Here is an 18,309-nt window from a genome sequence, read left to right as displayed (position 1 = left end):
GGGAGGCTCGTGGCTCCAGAGTCATTTAATGGACATCCACCCACCCCCCTAAAAAAAAAAAAACACCGCACAAAGGGAGGGGGAGAGGCGAAGCCTCCGCCCCAGTAACAGAGTTCTAGCACAACAGTTGGGGGGTTGGGGAGAAAGAAAGAACTAAAGCCATACATAACCCATTCTGGGAGGCTCCCAAGACGTTCCCTCGTTCAGGGAAGTGGCCCAACCTCAGAATCCCTGGCTGCCATTCCTTCCCATCCACTGTGCCCAGCAGTGACCAATGCCACCTGCTGAGCCAGAAATCCCAGCCTTGATGCCGCACAGGGCATTGGCCACAGAACCCCTCACCCAGAGGGTGGTGGGGAGGGGCAGGCATTGATGCCAACTTCCCTAGCTGGGTGCTGCGGTCGTGTACTTGGCACAAAACCCTCAGCCTCTCTCTGCTCAGCTGTGAGATGGGACAATGAACAAACCCTGCTCAGCAGGGTTCAGAGAGATGGTGCAGGCCACTGAGTCCGTGGATGCCCACTGAGGCAGTCCCCTTCAGTGCAGGCCAGGCTCTGGGGTAGGTGCTGAGCCCATTTTCCTGAGACAGATGAGGAAGTGAGGCTGGGGGCGTGGTGCAGCAGGCAGCCCGTGGGCACTGGGCCAGCAGGTAAAGCTGTGGGTCTGACCCCAGGATTATTATGGCCAGCTGCCCACCAAGTCACAACCAACATCCTCTCTGCCTGTTCCAGCCTCGGTCCCCTGTACCCCTGGAGTCTCCCAGCCTTGTCCTGTTCCTGCTGGGTGACCTGGAGGACACTGCTTACACCTCCGAGCTCAGTAGCCTCCTATCCTCCGTAAATGGTTCCCCAACTCCCTGAGTGGTTGCAAGGGTCGAGCAGGTCACATGTCCACAAGGGACACAGAGCACCAGTGCAGGACCCAAGAAACCCTAGCTGACAGCACGACAGAGAGGAGATCTGCATTCAAAAGAGCCCCATGGGGCTAGTGGTTGATCAGCCAGGTGGGGAGCATGCTGCCTGGGGTCCCAGCTTCTCCACTTTTTTTTTGGTATACTTTTTTTTAAACATATATACTTGTGCTAATCAGAAATGGGGCGGGAGAGCAAAGAAATCTTCCATCTCCTTAGAATGTGTGAGGAAGACATGTAGTGTAACCTATCAGGAAAATAACAGGTAACTTATTGGTAATAGATTCAAAACAGCATTAGACAATAGTTAAACTACAAAGACATACAGGGGGAACCAAGAGCGATCCTGACAACCACAGGAGGTCATATGCACAGAGCAGGGGTGGACCCCAGAGTGGAGCAGGAGGACAGGAAGAGGCTTGTATCCCAAACCTGGAGACTCCCGGATCCCCACCAAGGACTATCAGTACGGGCACCAAGGACTGCATCCCAACTGCCAAAGAGACCACGGGGAACTGGAATGCCTTCGGAGCCCGAGAACTCAGAGGGCATTCCACACCCCCCCCCACCTTTGGATCTACTACACGGGATGAAAGAAGCCCAAATTCTTCCTCGTAGGATCCAAGGTCATCGGAACAACAGCCAGGAACCCAGAGCAGTCCTCGGAATCAGAAGAACAGTAAACTTCCTTCAGGACTAGGGAGAGGAGCTTTCTCTGGTCCTTACTTAGTTCCAACTTTGGGTCTCCACCCTCTCTGCAATGACCATCAGGGTCGCTCCAGAGCCCCCCCCTCCAAACACACACACACACACATTAGAATAGATAGGCAGAGAACAACAAGGAAAGCTTGGTCAGCATGGACTCACACATACCTTACTAGGTAGGACACAGAGTAAGTACTCCTCACCAAGGTATTGAAGATTTCTCTGCACACCCCTCCTATAACTGTTATGCACCTCAATTGTTGAAATGTCAATGGAGTAGTCACAGGATGTGGTTAAGAACTTGCATTATTTTTAATATATTGTTTACTCAATACTATGTCAATTAATACCATAACATTGTATATTGTTGCTGATGTTATGTTGGGGCTTTTAATTGATCGGGATTTTACTCTGTTGGCTCTACCTTCAGACCAGAGAAGGTCTCCCCAAGAAGCTGTTGAACTTATCTGGACAATAAGATGCTGGACTCTATGCTTGGTATATGCTTACAATGAAGGAATCTCAACTGAACTTGAACTGTGGTTATGCAACAAGGTGGAGGAATCCACCATGGGGGAAGGGTTATGGGAGGGGTGGGGGGAATCCCAGTACCTATAAAACTGTGTCACATAATACAATGTTATTAATAATAATAAAAAACAAAAAAGAGATTTATTTTATTTTAATTACAAAGTCAGATATACAGAGAGGAGGAGAGATAGAGAGGAAGTGGAGCTGCCAGGATTAGAACCGGCGACCATATGGGATCCCGGTGCATTCAAGGCAAGGCCCTTAGCCACTAGGCCACGCCGCCAGGCCCAGCTTCTCCACTTTGATTCCAGTTCTCTGTTCCTGCACACCCCAGGAGGTGATGGTTCACGCCCTGGTTCCCTGGCACCCCACCTGGGAGACACCCATCCAATTCCCAGCTCCCAGCTTTGGACTGGCCATTGCAGGTGTTTGGCGAGCCTATTGAACAAAAACTGAAAATGACCTAAGATCTAAGCACACCCTGGGCCCGGCACAATGCATCAGTGGCTAAATTCTTACCTTGTAAACACTGGGATTCCATTTGGATCATGTCACAGCTGCTCCACTTCCCATCCAGCTCCCTGCTTGTGGCCTGGGAAAGCAGTCAAGAATGGCCCAAAGCCTTGGGACCCTGCATCCACATAGGAGACCTGGAAGAAGCTTCGGCTCCTGGCTTGGGATCAGCTCAGCTCTGACCACTGTGAACACTTGGGGAGTGAACAGCAAACAAAGCATTCTTCTCTCTATCTCTCCTCCTCTCTGTAAATCTGACTTTCCAATCAAAATAAATAAATCTTAAAAAAAAAAAAGCCACCCAGCATGCCAACTTCACACTGTGACTATGAGCTAAATGGTGTTCCTTCCCTGAGCCTCAGTATTTATCTGTAAAATGGGACCATGATCACTCCTAGCAAAGGAGATGTGGAACGGGGCAGGGGGGATTCAATCACCTCGTACGGGCAGCTCTGCAGCCACAGCAGTAAGTGTCCAGCCAGTTGTAGGGGCTGGTGTTAGTGTCAGGCACTGCAACAGGGTGAGGGGGTGGCCCCTGTAGCCTGGGAACAAGAGAGGATGTGTGTGTTGGGGGGCCCTTCCAGGCCAGGATGCACAGGGAATAGGCCAACGGAGACCCCCCACCAGGAATGGTAGGCTCTCTGCAGAGGACACACAGCACACCTGCCAAGCAGAGCAGGGACCAGCAGGCAGAGAGCAACTTCCTCCCCGGTCTGCGTGGGAGAGCAGAGTCAGTTGGGGGTCATGGGCAGGGAGTGGGCCCTTTAAATCCTAAGCTCCACCTAGGGTCTCTGAGGAGGATAAAAGGGGGGTGCAGCTTCTCTCAGCTCCACCAAAGCCTGCTGCTCCTGCCCACCAGTAGTCCTGCCCAGACTCCCCCCAACACACACACACACACACACACATACCCCTCAAGACCACATCCACACATCATGCAGCCCCCACCTTTTGACATGTGGAAGGACTACTTCAACCTGAACCAGGTGCTGTGGGCGCTGATCAAGAGCCGGGAGCCGATGCTGGAAGCCCAGGAGATGACAGAGGAGCTAAGCCCCCCCGAGGCCCCACCAGAGCAAGACCAGCAGGGCCTAGCAGGGCTGGGGGCCGGCGGGGGCCCCGGGGGTGCCCTGTGCAACTTCTGCAAGCACAACGGGGAGTCGCGTCACGTGTATTCTTCGCACCAGCTGAAGACGCCTGAGGGTATCGTGTTGTGTCCCATCCTGAGGCATTATGTGTGTCCCCTGTGCGGGGCCACGGGTGGCCAGGCCCACACGCTTAAATACTGCCCGCTCAGTGGTGGCCAACAGTCTCTGTACCGCCGCAGTGGACGCAACTCGGCTGGTCGCAAGGTGAAGCGCTGAGGGTTGGTGGGTGCCCAGCAGCATACCCAAAAACCTGCTGGCTCACTCTCCCCCACCTCCACCAAGTCCTGGATCCCTCCTCTACACCCACCCCCCGCTGGATCCCCCAAGGGGGTGGGGGAAGCTGCTGGTCAGCCTCTCTGCTCCACCCAAGGAGATTTGCCCCCAGAGTTCCTGGCACAGGGAAACCCTGCCCATGGGGACCACACAGCCTCATGTTCCCCTCGCCTTCTCCTTCGGGGACCTGCTGCCAGCGACTTCTCGGCCTCAGAACACTCTTCCCTGGGTCCTGCTGAGCCCAGCTGGGACCTGGACACAGTGAACAATTATGCTGCCCGAGAACTTGAGGCTCCACCTTCTGCAGCCACCTGCAGACCCATGCTTTTGCTACGAACCATGGTACCCAGGATGTCCAGGCCACCAGGACTGAGCCACGGCAGAAAGAGGGGGTACACGCTGCCCTCCCAGGCTCATACTGGGCGCTCAATCCTCCACAGTCCATGCCCTCTGACTCTGCCCAGCTCTCCAGTGGTCCTCATCTTCAGCGACAGGTGCGTCCCGTCACCTCCACCCACCCCTCTGGTCACCGTGTGCTCAGCTGTTTTCTTGTCCTTGGAATTCCCACCAGCAAGAGGTTCGAGTACCCATATGGGAATGGCGACTGCCTAGATTTTACGTTTAGAGGACTGAGAAGAAACCCTGGGAGACTCTGTGGGTTTGGGTCCATGCTGGGGGACCTGAGTGCCTGGCTGTGGTGAATAAACAGTTTCTGCTTGTCTTTAACCTCGCTGTGTCCGCCTCCGTGTCCATGCCTCCTGGCCAGTGGACAGAAACAAAGAGCCGCTGTGGCCCCCCGGCTGTTCCTGGGCCAGGGACAGGGTGGGGTTTTGGGGTCCTCCATGCACTATGTCCTGGTTCCGCCCCTGACCTGGCTCCCTGAGGCAGAGACCCATGGGAGGCCACAAGTCTTCCAAGACCAATGTCCTGGGAATTTGTTCAGCCTCAGGCTCCCAGACCCCAAGGCACCGACACTGAAAACTGTAAGTTCTGCTCCCCCACAGAATACATGCATGAAAAATCCCTGGAACTTTACTTCATTGTTCCACAAATATTTATTATCAAGATATTTTAAATTTTTGTGTGTATTTGAAAAGAAAATTTACAAGAGACAGAAAGATCTTCAACTGCTGGTTCACTCCCCAAAAGACCACTCTGGCGAGAGCTAAGCCAATTCAATCCAGGAGCCAGGAGCCTCTTCTAGGTCTCCAGGCAGGCGCAGGGCTCCAAGCACTCGGGCCATCCTTGACTGCTTTCCCAAGCCACAAGCAAGGAGCTGGACAGGAAGTAGAGCAGCCAGGACTTGAACTGGCACCCATAGGGGACCCCAGCGTGTGCAAAGTGAGGAGTTAGCCACTAGACCATTGTGCCAGGCCCAGAACGTTGCTTTTTAAAAAAAAACAATGAATTATCAACTTATCACTTCCCGGCCTTTTGGCTGAGATCAAGTGAATTATCAACTTATTCTGTGAAAGGCAGAGACACAGAGACACAAAGAGAGACAGAGATCTCCCATCTGCTGGTTCACTGCCCAGATGCCAGCAAGGACTGCATGAAGCCAAAACCAAGAGCCCAGAACTCCGTCCAGGTCTCCAGGTGGGTGGCGGGGCGCCCTCAGCTGCTGCTACGTCCCAGGGTGTGCATGCGCAGGGAGCCTGCGCAGGAGTACAGCCACTCACCTATAAACATTTCTTGTGACATCAAGGACTCGGGGCAAGCAAAACCTACAGAGGTCCTTGTCCTTGGAGGTGAGGTTCTGGTGGGGGAGGGGATACCATTAACAACTCCACAATGCATCATCTGTACTACTGTGAGCACCACGCTGGGAAGCAAGGCAGGTGCAGGAGAGGGGGAGGAGACACCCTTTTACATTGTGGGGAGAGTAAAATTTAAAAAAAAAAAAAGCTCTTGAGGGTCTGGTGCAATAGCTAATGGATAAAGGCCTCACCTTGCATGTGCCGGGATCCCCATATAAACGCTGGTTCGTATCCCAGCTGCTCCACTCCCCTTTCAACTCCCTACTTGTGCCCTAGGAAAGCAGTCAAGGACAGCCCAAAGCCTCAAGACCCTGCACCGGCGTGGAAGACCCTGACGAGGCTTGAGGCTCCTGGCTTCTGATTGGCTCAGCTCCGGCCAGAGGAGTGAACCAGCAGATAGAAGATCTTTCTGTCTCTCCTCCTCTCTGTAAATCTGACTTTACAAGGGCCCGGCGGCATAGCCTAGGGGCTAAAGTCCTTGCTTTGAACACGCTGGGATCCCACACAAGCACCGGTTCTAATCCTGGCAGCTCCACTTCCCATCCAGCTCCCTGCTTGTGGCCTGGGAATGCAGTCGAGGATGGCCCAAGCCTTGCGACCCTGCACCCACGTGGGAGACGTGGCTCCTGGCTTCGGAGGAGGTTCCTGGCTCTTGGCTTTGGATTGGCACAGCACCAGCCGTTATGCTCACTTGGGGAGTGAATCATCGGATGGAAGATCTTCCTCTCTATCTCTCCAGCTCTCTGTATATCTGACTTTGTAATAAATAAATCTCTTTTTTTAAATCTGACTTTACAATAAAAAGAAATAAATCTTTAAAAAAAGAAAAAAAAACTTTGAAAAAACTGAGCACATCAGGGGATGGTGTTGTGCTTCAGCAAGTTAGGCTCCTGCTCGGTATGCTTGTGTCTCATCGTCAGCACCAGTTCAAGCCCCGACTGCTCCTCTTAGAAAAAATGTATTCGTTTTTATTGGAAAGTCAAATTTACAGAGAGAAGGAGACAGATCTTTCATCTGCTGGTTCCCTCCCCAAAAAACCGCAACAGCCAGAGTTGAGCCTAGCTGATCTGAAGCCAGGAGCCAGAAGCCTCCTCCAGGTCTCCCTCACAAGTGCAGGGTCCCAAGGCTCTGGGCAGTCCTTGACTGCTTTCCCAGGCCACAAGCAGGGAGCTGGATGGGAAGTGGAGCAGTCGGGGGATGGGGAACTGGTGCCCCTCCCTATGTGATCCCAGCACAAGGAAAGCAAGGACTTTAGCCCCTAGGCTACTGCACTGGGTCCCCAGCTGTTCCACTTCGCATCCGGCTCCCTTCAGTGCAACTGGTAAAGCAGTGAAGGATGCTCAAAGTATTTGGGCCCATACATCCATGGGAGACAAAAAAAGAAGCCCTGGCTCCCAGCTTCCAATTCATCCAACTCAGGCTACTGCAGCTGTTGAGGGAGTGAGCCAGCAGATGAAAGCCTTCTCTGTCTTTCCTCTCTGTAACTCAGCCTTTCAAATAAAGGTTTAAAGCACATACAAAGGGGTCTGGCATGATAGCCTAGCAGCTGAAGTCCTCACTTTGCACACACCAGAATCCCATAGGGGTGCTAATTTGTATCCTGGCAGCCTCATGTCCCATCCAGCTCCCTGCTTGTGGCCTGGGAATGCAGTCAAGGACGGCCCAAAGCCTTGGGACTCTGTAATTGCAGGGGAGACTTGGAAGAAGCTCCTGACTCAGATCAGCTCGGCTCTGGCTATTGCAGCCACTTGGGGAGTGAATCAGCGGATGGAAGATCTTCCTCCTCTCTGTATATCTGACTTTGCATCATTGCAAAGTTGGATATATGGAGAGATGAGCAGAGACTGAATGCAGGGTCCCAAAGCTTTGGGCCGTCCTCCACTGCTTTCCCAGCTCATAAGCAGGGAGCTGGATGGGAAGCGAGGTTGCCAGGATTAGAACCGGCAACCATATGGGATCCTGGCCCGTGTGCCCACGCGTGTGTACACACACACACACACACACACACACACACACACACACACACACACACACACACACACACACAGTCATACATGTGCACTTCTGCTATGAGTCCTCTAGGGGTCGCTGTCTTGCCTACATTCAAAGCCTAACACCTGTCCAGTCCCAAAGGCCTTAGATCTGCCTCTCTACCCAGTCTCAGGGCTGCCCCTGCTGCCCCCACTCAGCTCTCAACTCCAGCCACCACAGCCTGCCACACTCCCAGCCTAAGCGCTTGCACCTGCTGTCCCCCTCCACGGCCTGCACTAGTCCTGGGTAGCCAGCTGGCTCCCTTTGCTCAGCAACCTCCTGCAGGCCTTGCTCCAGTGTGCCCTTCTCTGAGAGGCCTCCATGTGCTGGGCATCACACTGGCCAGGCTACAGCGCCCAGGTGTTGCCTCAGCGGCGTTTCCCCAGAGCCCGTCACTGGTTTCCTGCCATAAGAAGGATTATCCGAGATCGTCTGGGTGGGCCGGGCTCAGGCCGCTGACAGGCTTCAAGGAGTGGAGCTGAAGTCTCTTGTGTGAACACCCCAGGCTGAGCTGGACAAAGCTGCCCACAAGCCGGCTGCCCCCCAGGTCCTGCAGGGCATGGGCCCCATCTACAACTCCACACCCCCTGCTGCTGCTGCCGCCTCTCTGTGGAGGTGGGATCCCAGCTGCACATGGTCTACGTGGCTCGAAGCCCAAGAGTTCAATGTTTTGTTCCTTCTGTATCCAGGTGCTGAGGGCGGCTTTTGTAACTTAACAAGCCTCTTGAGTCTTTTCTGATCCGGATTCCCGCCTCCTGCTAAGAACATACTGTGCTAACAACCAACTCTCCAAATTTCACTTCCTTGCATTTTTTTCACTGCAGTCCACAAGGAGTATGTGTGTGGATGATACACATACATGCACACACATACACACACATATGTACAAGGCATGCACACTTACAGGTGCACACCGGCACACACATGGAACTAGAAGGGATCACACAAGAAGAGTGAAGACAACACACCGCGCTCCAACACCTGACACAGGCGACCTATGTGAGGTAAGGAAGCAAAGAGGTGGCGCTGGGAGTTCATCCCAGTTTGACAGAGAGGAAGATTAAGAGGTTGTTTTGAATCGTCTGTCCTAAGTCACACGATAAGCCAGGGGGAAGCGTCTGCACTCCGGCTGGCTCCTGAGCTGATCGATGGCCACTGTCCTATGAGGGGACTTAGTCACCTCTGGAAACTTGGAGCTAACACACAGTGCTTGGGGTGTCCTTACCTGACCACAGAAACCCATTCAGATACTTTTCAGTTCTGTTCTGTTTCATCGGCGTGGCACTGGCTGCAAGCCACAGGGCATTTTCCTGCACCCACTGTTGCTTCAAGAGGAACCGGTCAAGCTGCCACCTGCAATGCCTGCATCCCATACGGGTGCTGATTCAAGTCCTGGCTACTCCACTTCCCCATCCAGCTCCCTGCTAACGTGCCTGAGAAAGCAGAGGGTAGTTTAGGTGCTCAGGCCCCTGCACCCACATGGGAGACCAGAAAAAGCTCCTGGCACCTGTTTTTGGCCTAATCCAATACAGCTGCTGAAGCCACTTGGGGACTGAGCAAGTGGAGGGAAGCTTTATTTTTTCTCGCTCTGCTTTTCAATAGCCCTTTAAAAAAAAAAAGGAGGGGGTTGGACCTGACACAATAGCCTTGTGGTTAAAGTCCTCACTTTGAAGGTGCTAAGATCCCATATGGGTGCTAATTTGTATCCTGGCAGCTCCACTTCCCATCCAGCTCCCTGCCTGTGGCCTGGGAATGAAGTCAAGGACGGCCCAAAGCCTTGCGACCCTGTACCCATGTGGGAGACCCGGAAGAGGCTCCTGGCTTTGGTCTGGCTCAACTTCAGCCGTTGTGGTCATTTAGGGAGTGAACCATCGGATGAAAGATCTTCCTCTCTGTTTATTTGCCTTTCCAATAAAAATAAACAAATTAAAAAATATTTAAAGGAGAGGGTGCTGGCGTGCTAACATAGGGGCTAAATCCTCGCCTTACATGCACCAGGATCCCAGGTGGGCACTGGTTCATGTCTGAGCTGCTCCACTTCCCATCCAGTAGCCTGGGAAAGCAGTGGAAGATGGCCCAAAGCCTTGGGACCCTGCACCCACACGGGAGATAACAAAAGAAGCTCCTGACTTCAGATCAGCTCAGTTCTGGCTGTTTGTGAACCTTGGGGAGCGAATCACCAGGCAAAAGGCCTTTGTAGCTTTTCTCTATAAACCTGCATTTCCAACAACAACAACAACAACAACAACAACAACAACAACGGCAACAACAAAGAATCTTTAAAACAAAAAGACCTACATTGGGAAAAGATGCATAGAGAACCTTTCCTCCGAGGCTCCCCTCCCAGGGCCCCTGCCCTCTGACCCCCTGCCTTGGCCCACACCTGGCTCCCCACAGCTGGGGAGCCTCCCCAGCCTTCTCCCAGGCACAGAGCACATTGGGTCCTGGCACTGACCTCAACCCACATGCCCCCTGGGGCCAACCCCTCCCTGGCTGCCTCCTGCAGATCTCCAGCTCCCACCACACAGGGCCACAAGTGGAGTGCTTCCCTGTGAAAGAAAAACAGGTCTCCCTCGGTCCTACAGCTGGGAAGTGGAAGGGCTGGGCTGGGCCTCAGCTGCCTGGGCAGCCAAGGCTGGATCCCTCTTGGCCTTTCCCAGAGGTGCTGGCTCCCAGCTGCCATCTCACGGGGCTGTCACTCCTCCTCGTATAGGGACACTATGCACCCCCATCTTCACCAGTCCCATCTCCATGGACCGGATTTCCTAACAGGGTCCCACGGAGGTGTGCTGGATGTGGGACTTGAATCTTCAGAGTTTGTTTTCTGGGGTGGGGTGGGGGGTCCACTGAGCAACAGGCACCGCTCCTTCTCAATTGACGCTGTATCGTCTGACCCCACCTCCAGCCTACTCTCTCCCCAAGTTTCCATCTGCAGCCCCCACACATTCCTGCCTCCATACATTTGGCCCTGGCAACACCTCCCTCCTTCCCGTCCCCTTCCCCACCAGCCACTCAACGGTGAAATTACTGGCGGGCACCACCATCTTCCTAATCTCATTTTCCATCATCACAGCTACCTCTCCCACCTAGACATTATTTGCAGTCTGTCTGGCCCCCTAAAAAGTGTGTGCCTTGTGGGCACTTTTTTTTTTTTTTTTTTTTGACGAATGGAGCACCACGCATGAAATAACCTTGAGGACTCCTGCAGGATGCTAAACAGGAAATAGCCCAACCGGACCCAACTGCCATTCGGTCCATCCAACCCGCGTTCCAGCTTCCTGTCTCCGTCTCCACGCATTCGCTGAAAGCCCTGCCTGCACCAGGTCCGCCCTCCCCACCTCCCCCTACAGCCCCTGCTCCCTTCAGAAACTCCCATCTCCGTCCCCTCCCTGAGCCATGACGTCAAGGTGAGGACAGGGGGGTCCCCGGACATGATTGGCAGGTGGATAGGTTGCTATAGTTACTGCATCCGCCCAGGGTGGGATATCCCCAGGGTGCCCCAGGCAGCTTCCTCAGGTCTCCCCAAATTCCTCCCCCGCCCCCGCACGCGGTTGTCATGGAGACGAAGCGCCTCCTTTTCTCCTTTATCCAAAAGGAGATCTGAAAGTACTGGAAGAGTGTCTAAAAGGCAGGAATGCCGCTTGCTTCGCCCTAATGTTCCCCTTCAGCATCCATCTCTCCTTCCTCCTCTGCGCAGACCCCGACTCTCGGGTACCACAGCAGGTGGCGAGCGCATGCGCACGGCCGAGCACGGTGGTGCCGGGCAGAGGCAGCGCTAAACTTGCGGCTGCGCAGTTATAGCCTGCTGGGGGTGGGGGAGCCCCGGGAGGGCCCCTGTGCGCTTGCGCCGTGTTGGGCAAGGTGGGAAAGCAACTCCGGGCAGGGAGGGCGTCGGGGCCCACAGGCTGCGGGCGCGCGTGCGCCTTGGCTCTCGGGGCGGCCGGGGGCGGGGCCCCGAGAGGGGAGGGAGAGGGAGGCGGGGGCTGGGGGGCTGGGGGGAAGAGGCCGCAGAAGCGAGCCCCGACCCACGGGCTAGCGGGGGCTGCGGCGGCGCCGGTGAGTGACCCCGCGCGGGCCCGACTCGGTCCCCACCCTCCACGATCCCTCCTCCTCCTGCAGTCACCCGTACCGCCTCCATCGTCCCCTTCAGATCCTGGACCACCTCCCCAAACCCGTTATGCCCACAGAGCTCCCCTCAAAATCTCCGCACCCTCTCCCAGAGCCCCCCACACTCCCCAAGCCCTTGGGGTTGGACCGGGCCGGGCCCGCTGCGGACCCCCATGGCACTCTGCACGACTCGTGGTCATGCCCTCGCGGGGCCGTGCCCAGGTGCTAGCGGCGCCCCCAGAGCGCCCGGCTGCTCCAGATCCTCGCTTTGCTGCATCGCCCCTTGGGCGCCCCCTTAACCCCGAGACTTCCTCCACCCCCACCCCCCGTTCCCCAGTGTCCCCCGTTCTCCTCTAACTCCTGGAGCCGCCGCGTCTCCTTCCACTTTCCCTCCATCCCTCCAGACCCTCCCCCCCAATTTCCATCAACTCCTCGGTGGGGCACCGCAGCGCGCCAAGCGCGAAGTGAGCGCTCAGCCCGGGCCAGCTGATATCTAGGTGCCTTTGGCAGCCCCCAACCTTCACCCCTGCCGCGGTACCCTAGTGGGAGCCCACGTCCACGCGGGGCGGCCTAGGCGGGGGACACCGAGCGCCCCCACCCCCGGCCAGCACCGTGCGCCCCTTTGCCCGCAGCGCCGGCGCCCCCCCTTCGTCCCATGCGCCAGGCGGCCGGTCGGTCGCGTCGGGGGGCGTCATGGCCTCGGCGGCGGCGGTGGCGGCAACGACCGGCGAAGCGGAAGAGACCACCCGGCTGCGCAAGCCGCGCTTCTCCTTCGAGGAGAACCAGATCCTGATCCGGGAGGTGCGCGCTCACTACCCGCAGCTGTACGGCGCGCAGAGCCGTCGGGTGAGTGTGGCCGAGCGGCGTCGCGTGTGGGACGGCATCGCCGCCAAGATCAACGGCATCAGCAGCTGGAAGCGCACCGGCCAGGAGGTGCAAAAGCGCTGGAACGACTTCAAGCGGCGCACCAAGGAGAAGCTGGCCCGCGTGCCGCACTCCACGCAAGGCACCGGGCCCGCCGCCGAGGACGCCTTCTCCGCGGAGGAAGAGACCATTTTTGCCATTCTGGGACCCGGCGTCACGGGGCCAGGAATTGAGGAGGAGCCCGCGGCGGCGTCAGCGTTGGCGGCGGCGGCGGCGACTGCGTCCCCGCAGCCGACCGCACCCGGCGCCGGCGCCGTCGCTTCTCGCTATGCGCTGTCGGACAGCCGCAGGGAGGAGCGGCGAGCAGGTGAGTCGCTGCGCCTTTGGACCCCGGAATTTGCGGGCTCGCGGGGTCCAAAGCCCTGCGGGTTGGGTTCCCATTTTGCATCTGCGAAGTAGCCCCCACCTCCTTCAGGGGCGTGGAACTCTGCGTGGGGCGGGGGGTCGTGCGTGGTTCTGGAGGAAGGCAGCCTGAGCCCGCAACTTTGCTACCCGGGTATGGTCCGCACAATCTTTCCGGATCGGTCAGATGACCACAAGAACAGCCCCTACATTCCCCGGGGTGGCAGTGGAGATGCCCTGAGTTCACAGGGGCGAATGGTGGGTGCTCCCTGAGTATTCAGTTTCCAGGGCTTGATAGAATTACTGGTGCTGGTGGCACCTGCCAGGTTCACCATTTTGTAAATCAGACTTCTGGAGGTTTGGTAACTTTGTCAAGGTCACAGCTACTCAGCCTTGAGTGGGGTGGGGGTATTCCAGTAGCGCAGCATGTTAGGTGGTCCTGGGGTCAAGTCTGGTAGGAAGACTGGTATAACTGGAGTGGACAGGTCCGGGCTTGGCTGTCTGATACAGTCCAGGGAGGTCCCTGAGGGCTTCCTGGAGGGGGAGCCTGTGAAACACAGGAGAGGAAGCCCTAGGGCAGGTGGGGGTGGGGAGTGCAGCAGCAAGGGTGGTGGGTGGGCTAAAGCCAGACCCTACTGAACTGTCTTTGAGGCCTAGAGATGGGGTCTGAGTTTTATCTAAGTGTTATGGCGAGGTGCTGAGGAGGAAGGGAGACAGTGAAAGCACACAGATCACTCAAGGTCACACAGCCAGTAACAAGGTGAGGACCAGAACGCAGGTGTGTGTCTGGCTCCCGGGCCAGGCCGCTTAGCCACTGGGCTGGACGTTACAGGAGGGATGCCAGAGAGCGGTCAGTCATGGAGGATTGAGTCAAGGTCAGGACTTGGGGCACTGGAGAGGCACTGAGGGGCATATGAAACCATCAAGGTGGGCCTTTGCTGTCTGAACCGGCAGGTGCAAAGGCCCTGGGGGCATCCTCAGATAGAGCCCTCTGCAACTGACCCAGGATGCCAGAGGTTCAGAGGGCCCCTGCTCCAGCGGGAGGTTAAAGCATGGGTCCTGGAGTGGCCTGAGCTATCAGGACACATACTGGGGCCACAGCCAAGGACTGGACGTTTCTGGTGATACTAGTATAAAGTCAGAAAGGACATGGAGAACTTGCCGCATGCTGCCCTGAGCCCCAGAACCTGGGGTGCCTCTCCAGGGCAGGGAGAGAAGCTGTTTTGGCTTCCATTCAATCCCATGCTCACAGGCACCGTTTACAGATGTGGAAACTGGAGGCCCCAGCTCAACCTGCGACTGCCAGAAGGCCCGTGGATGTGACAACTGGGCCTATTTCTGTTCCTTTTTAATCCAGTTGGCTAGAAAAAAGAAACAAAAACAAAACTGTCTAGTGGCTGCAATGCCCATGCCCCTTATAAGGAAGACACCACCACCTCCGTGCCCTCTCCTGGCCTGGCACCCCCGCTAGGTCGTAGTCACACAGCCTGGGTTGTGGAGCCAGCCTGGGTTCCAGTGCATCCTCTGTGTTTTGGGTCTGTGATGTTCTCTTTGGGCCTCAAGTCACCTCATCTGTGGAATGGGCTGGTGAGGACAGTGCCCACCCCAGGAGATGGTTGCAAGGCCTCAGGGTGTTGACACCAGCTGAGTTTAAGGCCTGACTGGGCCAAGTATCCAGGACCTGTTTATTCTAGTTACTCTCAGGTCCACCACCTCCCACCCTACCAGCTGGATGCTGGTAGACAGGACCTGGGTGGATGCTTTTACATGGAAAAAAAAACATTTCCACCCACTGGTTCACTCTCCAAATATCCACAGTGGCAGGAAGGTAGGGAGGGAGGCCGGAAATTAGGAATTCCATCTAGGTTTCCCATGTGGGTGAGCAAGGAAACCCAGCCCCTTGGGCCATCCCGGCCACCTCCCAGGCTGCAGGCTTTGAGAAAAGACGGGGTGATCTAATGTGGCCCAAGCGAAATATGAGCTCACCCAGGCCAGTGGGCACTGGGGTGGGGGGTGAGGAGTGAGAAGAATCCCAGCGTGTGAAACAACAGGTGCATGGCACAGAGGGGCAGAAGGGAGGTCCCTAATCTCTCTGTGGCCCGGGAATACAGGTGTCTCCAGATCTTGCTGTGCCAGGTGCAGAGGGCTTCTAAGAAGATCCCCCAGCACTTGTAGCCAGCCCACCGCCCCTGCCCAGGAGCCAGGGATGAGACCCCAGAGGTGTGGGGGCAGGTGCTTCCACAATGTCCTGAGTGAGCTGGGGTCCCTGCCTGGCCCAGCACAGGACCTCCCAGGCCGTGTCTCCCTATAGCTGACCTAGACCCCCAGGCTTATGCTGGCCCCTGGGTAGAAAGCCAGGTGTGCTGTGGGACTTCTGACCCCAGGTGTGATGGCACTTGGGTTTGAAAGGGATGCTGCAGGAGTTGGGGTGGCTCAGATGGAAAAGGGGATGGCCACATCCCATCCTGGGGAGCTGGGAGCTCCAGTCCCAGCTAGTACATCCTGGGCAGCAGCAGGGGCTGAGGGCTCCATGCCTTGGAGCTCTGCCTGGTTGCAGCTACTAGCTAAGACAGACAGCATTCTGTGCATTGCACACCTCACTCCCCCCCCCCCCTTGTGTCTCTTCAGAAGCTCCAGCCCACGGCAAGGGTGGCTCCAGCAGTCCGCAGCCCTGGGCCCGGCCTCCATCCAGCCATGCCCAGGAAGGGGGCTGCCCACGGCCCAAGGAGCGTGAGTGCCCACCCTCTGCAGCCCCCCAGCCCGTCCAGCTGCCCCGGCTGGCCTTGTCTCCACCCCCCTCGGCCCCTCCTCCACTGCCACCCGCAGCACCTGCACAAGTGGCACTCTCGCCACCTCCGAGGCCTCCATCCATGTCCTCCAACCCAGAACCCTCACTGGACTTCCTGCGAGCTCAGCAGGAAACCGCCAGTGCCATCCGGGAGCTGGCGGACACCCTGCGGCAGGGACTGGCCAAACTGAGCGAGGCTCTCAGTGCCCTGCTGCCCCTCCTGCCGGGAACCCCAGGGGAGCCACGGGCCTCACCTCCACTGCCACCGCCTCCGCTGCCGTCCCCGCCGCCCCCACCCCCTCCTGGGCCTGTCCTGCCCCCGCCTGCCCCCAAGGTGGAGCTCAGCCCGGAGCCCGTGTCCGTGGTGGCTGCTGTAGTGGACGGAGCCGTCGTGGCGAACCGGGGGGTGATCATCGCCCCCAGGAGCGAGGAAGGGGCACCCCGGCCGCCCCAAGCAACCCTGCCTCCCCACGACTCGCCCCCACACAAGAGGCGAAAAGGTTTCCCCACGCGGAAGAGGCGGGGCCGATGGAAATCGCCTTAAGGTTCATTTTGCTGCTCTGCCTGCATCCCCCTTGGTCCCCAGCTTGGCGCGGGCGCGGGGCCGAGCGCCCCCAGCCCTTGTGCTAGTTAGTGCCTGATTCTCCTGGAGGTGGGGCGGGGGGTTCGCCGCCAGGCTGTCCTCTAGCCCCCCCTTTATACTGCTGTCTGCCTGGCTGCCTCCCCGCAACCCTGAAAAAGCCATCAACAATTTTCTGTTCATTTATTCCCCCCACACCCACCCCGCGCTGCCCTGCGCATGGGGGGTGGGCGAGGACTCCTGCGGGTCTGCACACAGCCCCTTCCCCAACATGTCCTGTTCGTGACTTGAAGAGACCTGACCCGTGAGGAGCTCGCCCCCCATCCATCCCAGCCTTTGGAAAGGGTGGACCTTGCTAGACAAACCTAAATGTGGGTGGCGACAGCGAGAGGTGGGGAGGAGGTGGACTCGCTGCCCTCACCTGCAGAGCTGCACCCCTCATCCCTCTCTCAGTAATGACGAGATATCAATAAACCTATTTTTTTGTACAGTCGGTCGAGGTTCGGGGCCAAGCCGCAGCCCCTGGAAGCGGGAGGCGGGAGGAGGTAGTTTTCCTGCTTAAGTCCTGTGTTCACACAGAATTTTAAGCATTACCCATCCTTTAGCTGCAAACCTCACCTTGGCAGCAAGTCCTGGGATCCTGCCCTCCAACTACCATGGGGAAGGCCTCTTCCAACCTCCCTGAATATTCCTTGGCTCTTGGTTATAATAATGTCTGGAAATGAGCCTGTCTCCGTGGAAGGCAGGACTCTGAGCCTCATGTGAGTGTTGGGACACTAAAGGCGAGAGGGGCTGCTAACAAAGTAGATGGCCACCGATTCGGACTCAGCACAGATCCTGCTGCAGCCTCGTCTCTGGGCCCCAGGTTGCTCATTCTTAGCATGGCCCTATGGAGACAGCAATTGGGGCGGCCGTCCCCAGCTCCCAAGGAGTATAGTTCCATGGAAAGCATTTCTTGACACACCCGCCATGGCAGTGATTTAAAAATACAAAAAAAATGTAAATGCAACTTCCGCTCCCATTTCCAGATTGGGCCTCAGTCGCCCCAAATTTTTGCCCCCAAAGCGGAGACCTTATATCCATCCAGCTCACCTGCCGTCTTAATCCTGCCGGACACCCATAACATCTGCCAAAGAATGGCACAGGGCATCCCCCCCCCCGTCACAGGCGACATTTAAATGGGGTTTTTCCCTCCCTCGAAGCCGACTAGCCATCACTGCCTACACCCCGAGAGAGAAAACAGGGACCCGGGCTTGGGGGGGCTTCCCTCAAGCTGGCTGGGCCTACCAGGAAGTAAGCCCGCAAGCTGAAGGGAAGGGGGAGATGTGGCGCTTGCCCTTCTCAGCAGCCCCCTCCTCTAAATCCCCGTCCCTCAAATCGGGGCGCCCGTGCTTCTGACCGTCCCTTAAGGGCCCCCCATTAAGTGACTGAGAGGTGATGGGGGGGCGGAAGACGGCGAGATTCAGGAAGGCCGCCCCCAGCCTCCCGGGCGACGGAAGTGCGTCACCGCCCGACCCGCGGGGCATTTTGGGAGTTGTAGTGCGCTGGGAGGAGGAGGCGGCGAGTGGCCCGCGGTGTTAACCCCTTGGAAGCCAGAGCGTCCGTGGAGCCACGCTTCCCTCCTTGGTCTGAAACTCGGGCAGCGGCGGTTCGGACGCGCTCAGACCTTCCCGTGCTTCGGCAGCGGCCTGGCCCAGCGGCAG

At 57.0% G+C, this 18,309-nt stretch overlaps 2 protein-coding genes across 2 annotated transcripts; both read left to right on the top strand.

Annotated features, from left to right (window-relative positions):
- The first annotated feature begins 3,591 nt into the window (after positions 1-3,591).
- On the top strand, positions 3,592-4,020 carry NANOS2 (nanos C2HC-type zinc finger 2). Its single transcript, XM_040996220.1, has one exon. It carries the CDS (start codon positions 3,592-3,594, stop codon positions 4,018-4,020), a length of 429 nt encoding a protein of 142 aa, XP_040852154.1.
- Positions 4,021-12,665: 8,645 nt separating this feature from the next.
- Positions 12,666-17,068, top strand: LOC121166907 (Myb related transcription factor, partner of profilin). The gene is made up of 2 exons (XM_040996243.1): positions 12,666-13,203; positions 15,867-17,068. Exons 1-2 carry the CDS (start codon positions 12,666-12,668, stop codon positions 16,568-16,570), a joined length of 1,242 nt encoding a protein of 413 aa, XP_040852177.1. The 3' UTR covers positions 16,571-17,068.
- The last annotated feature ends 1,241 nt before the right edge of the window (positions 17,069-18,309 follow it).

The sequence above is a fragment of the Ochotona curzoniae genome, unplaced genomic scaffold, assembly GCF_017591425.1.
Source record: "Ochotona curzoniae isolate NIBS_2020 unplaced genomic scaffold, NIBS_Ocur_1.0 patch260, whole genome shotgun sequence".
In the NCBI taxonomy this organism is placed as follows: Eukaryota; Metazoa; Chordata; class Mammalia; order Lagomorpha; family Ochotonidae; genus Ochotona; species Ochotona curzoniae.
The sequence above is the reverse complement of the archived record's forward strand: the minus strand, read 5'-3'. Positions and strand labels throughout refer to the sequence as shown.

Excerpts from the sequence above, each read along its gene's own strand:
- LOC121166907 (XM_040996243.1), top strand. The coding sequence starts at position 12,666 with ATGGCCTCGGCGGCGGCGGTGGCGGCAACGACCGGCGAAGCGGAAGAG. Across the intron at positions 13,204-15,866 it reads CAGGGAGGAGCGGCGAGCAG|AAGCTCCAGCCCACGGCAAG; the intron begins GTGAGTCGCTGC and ends GTGTCTCTTCAG.
- NANOS2 (XM_040996220.1), top strand. The coding sequence starts at position 3,592 with ATGCAGCCCCCACCTTTTGACATGTGGAAGGACTACTTCAACCTGAAC.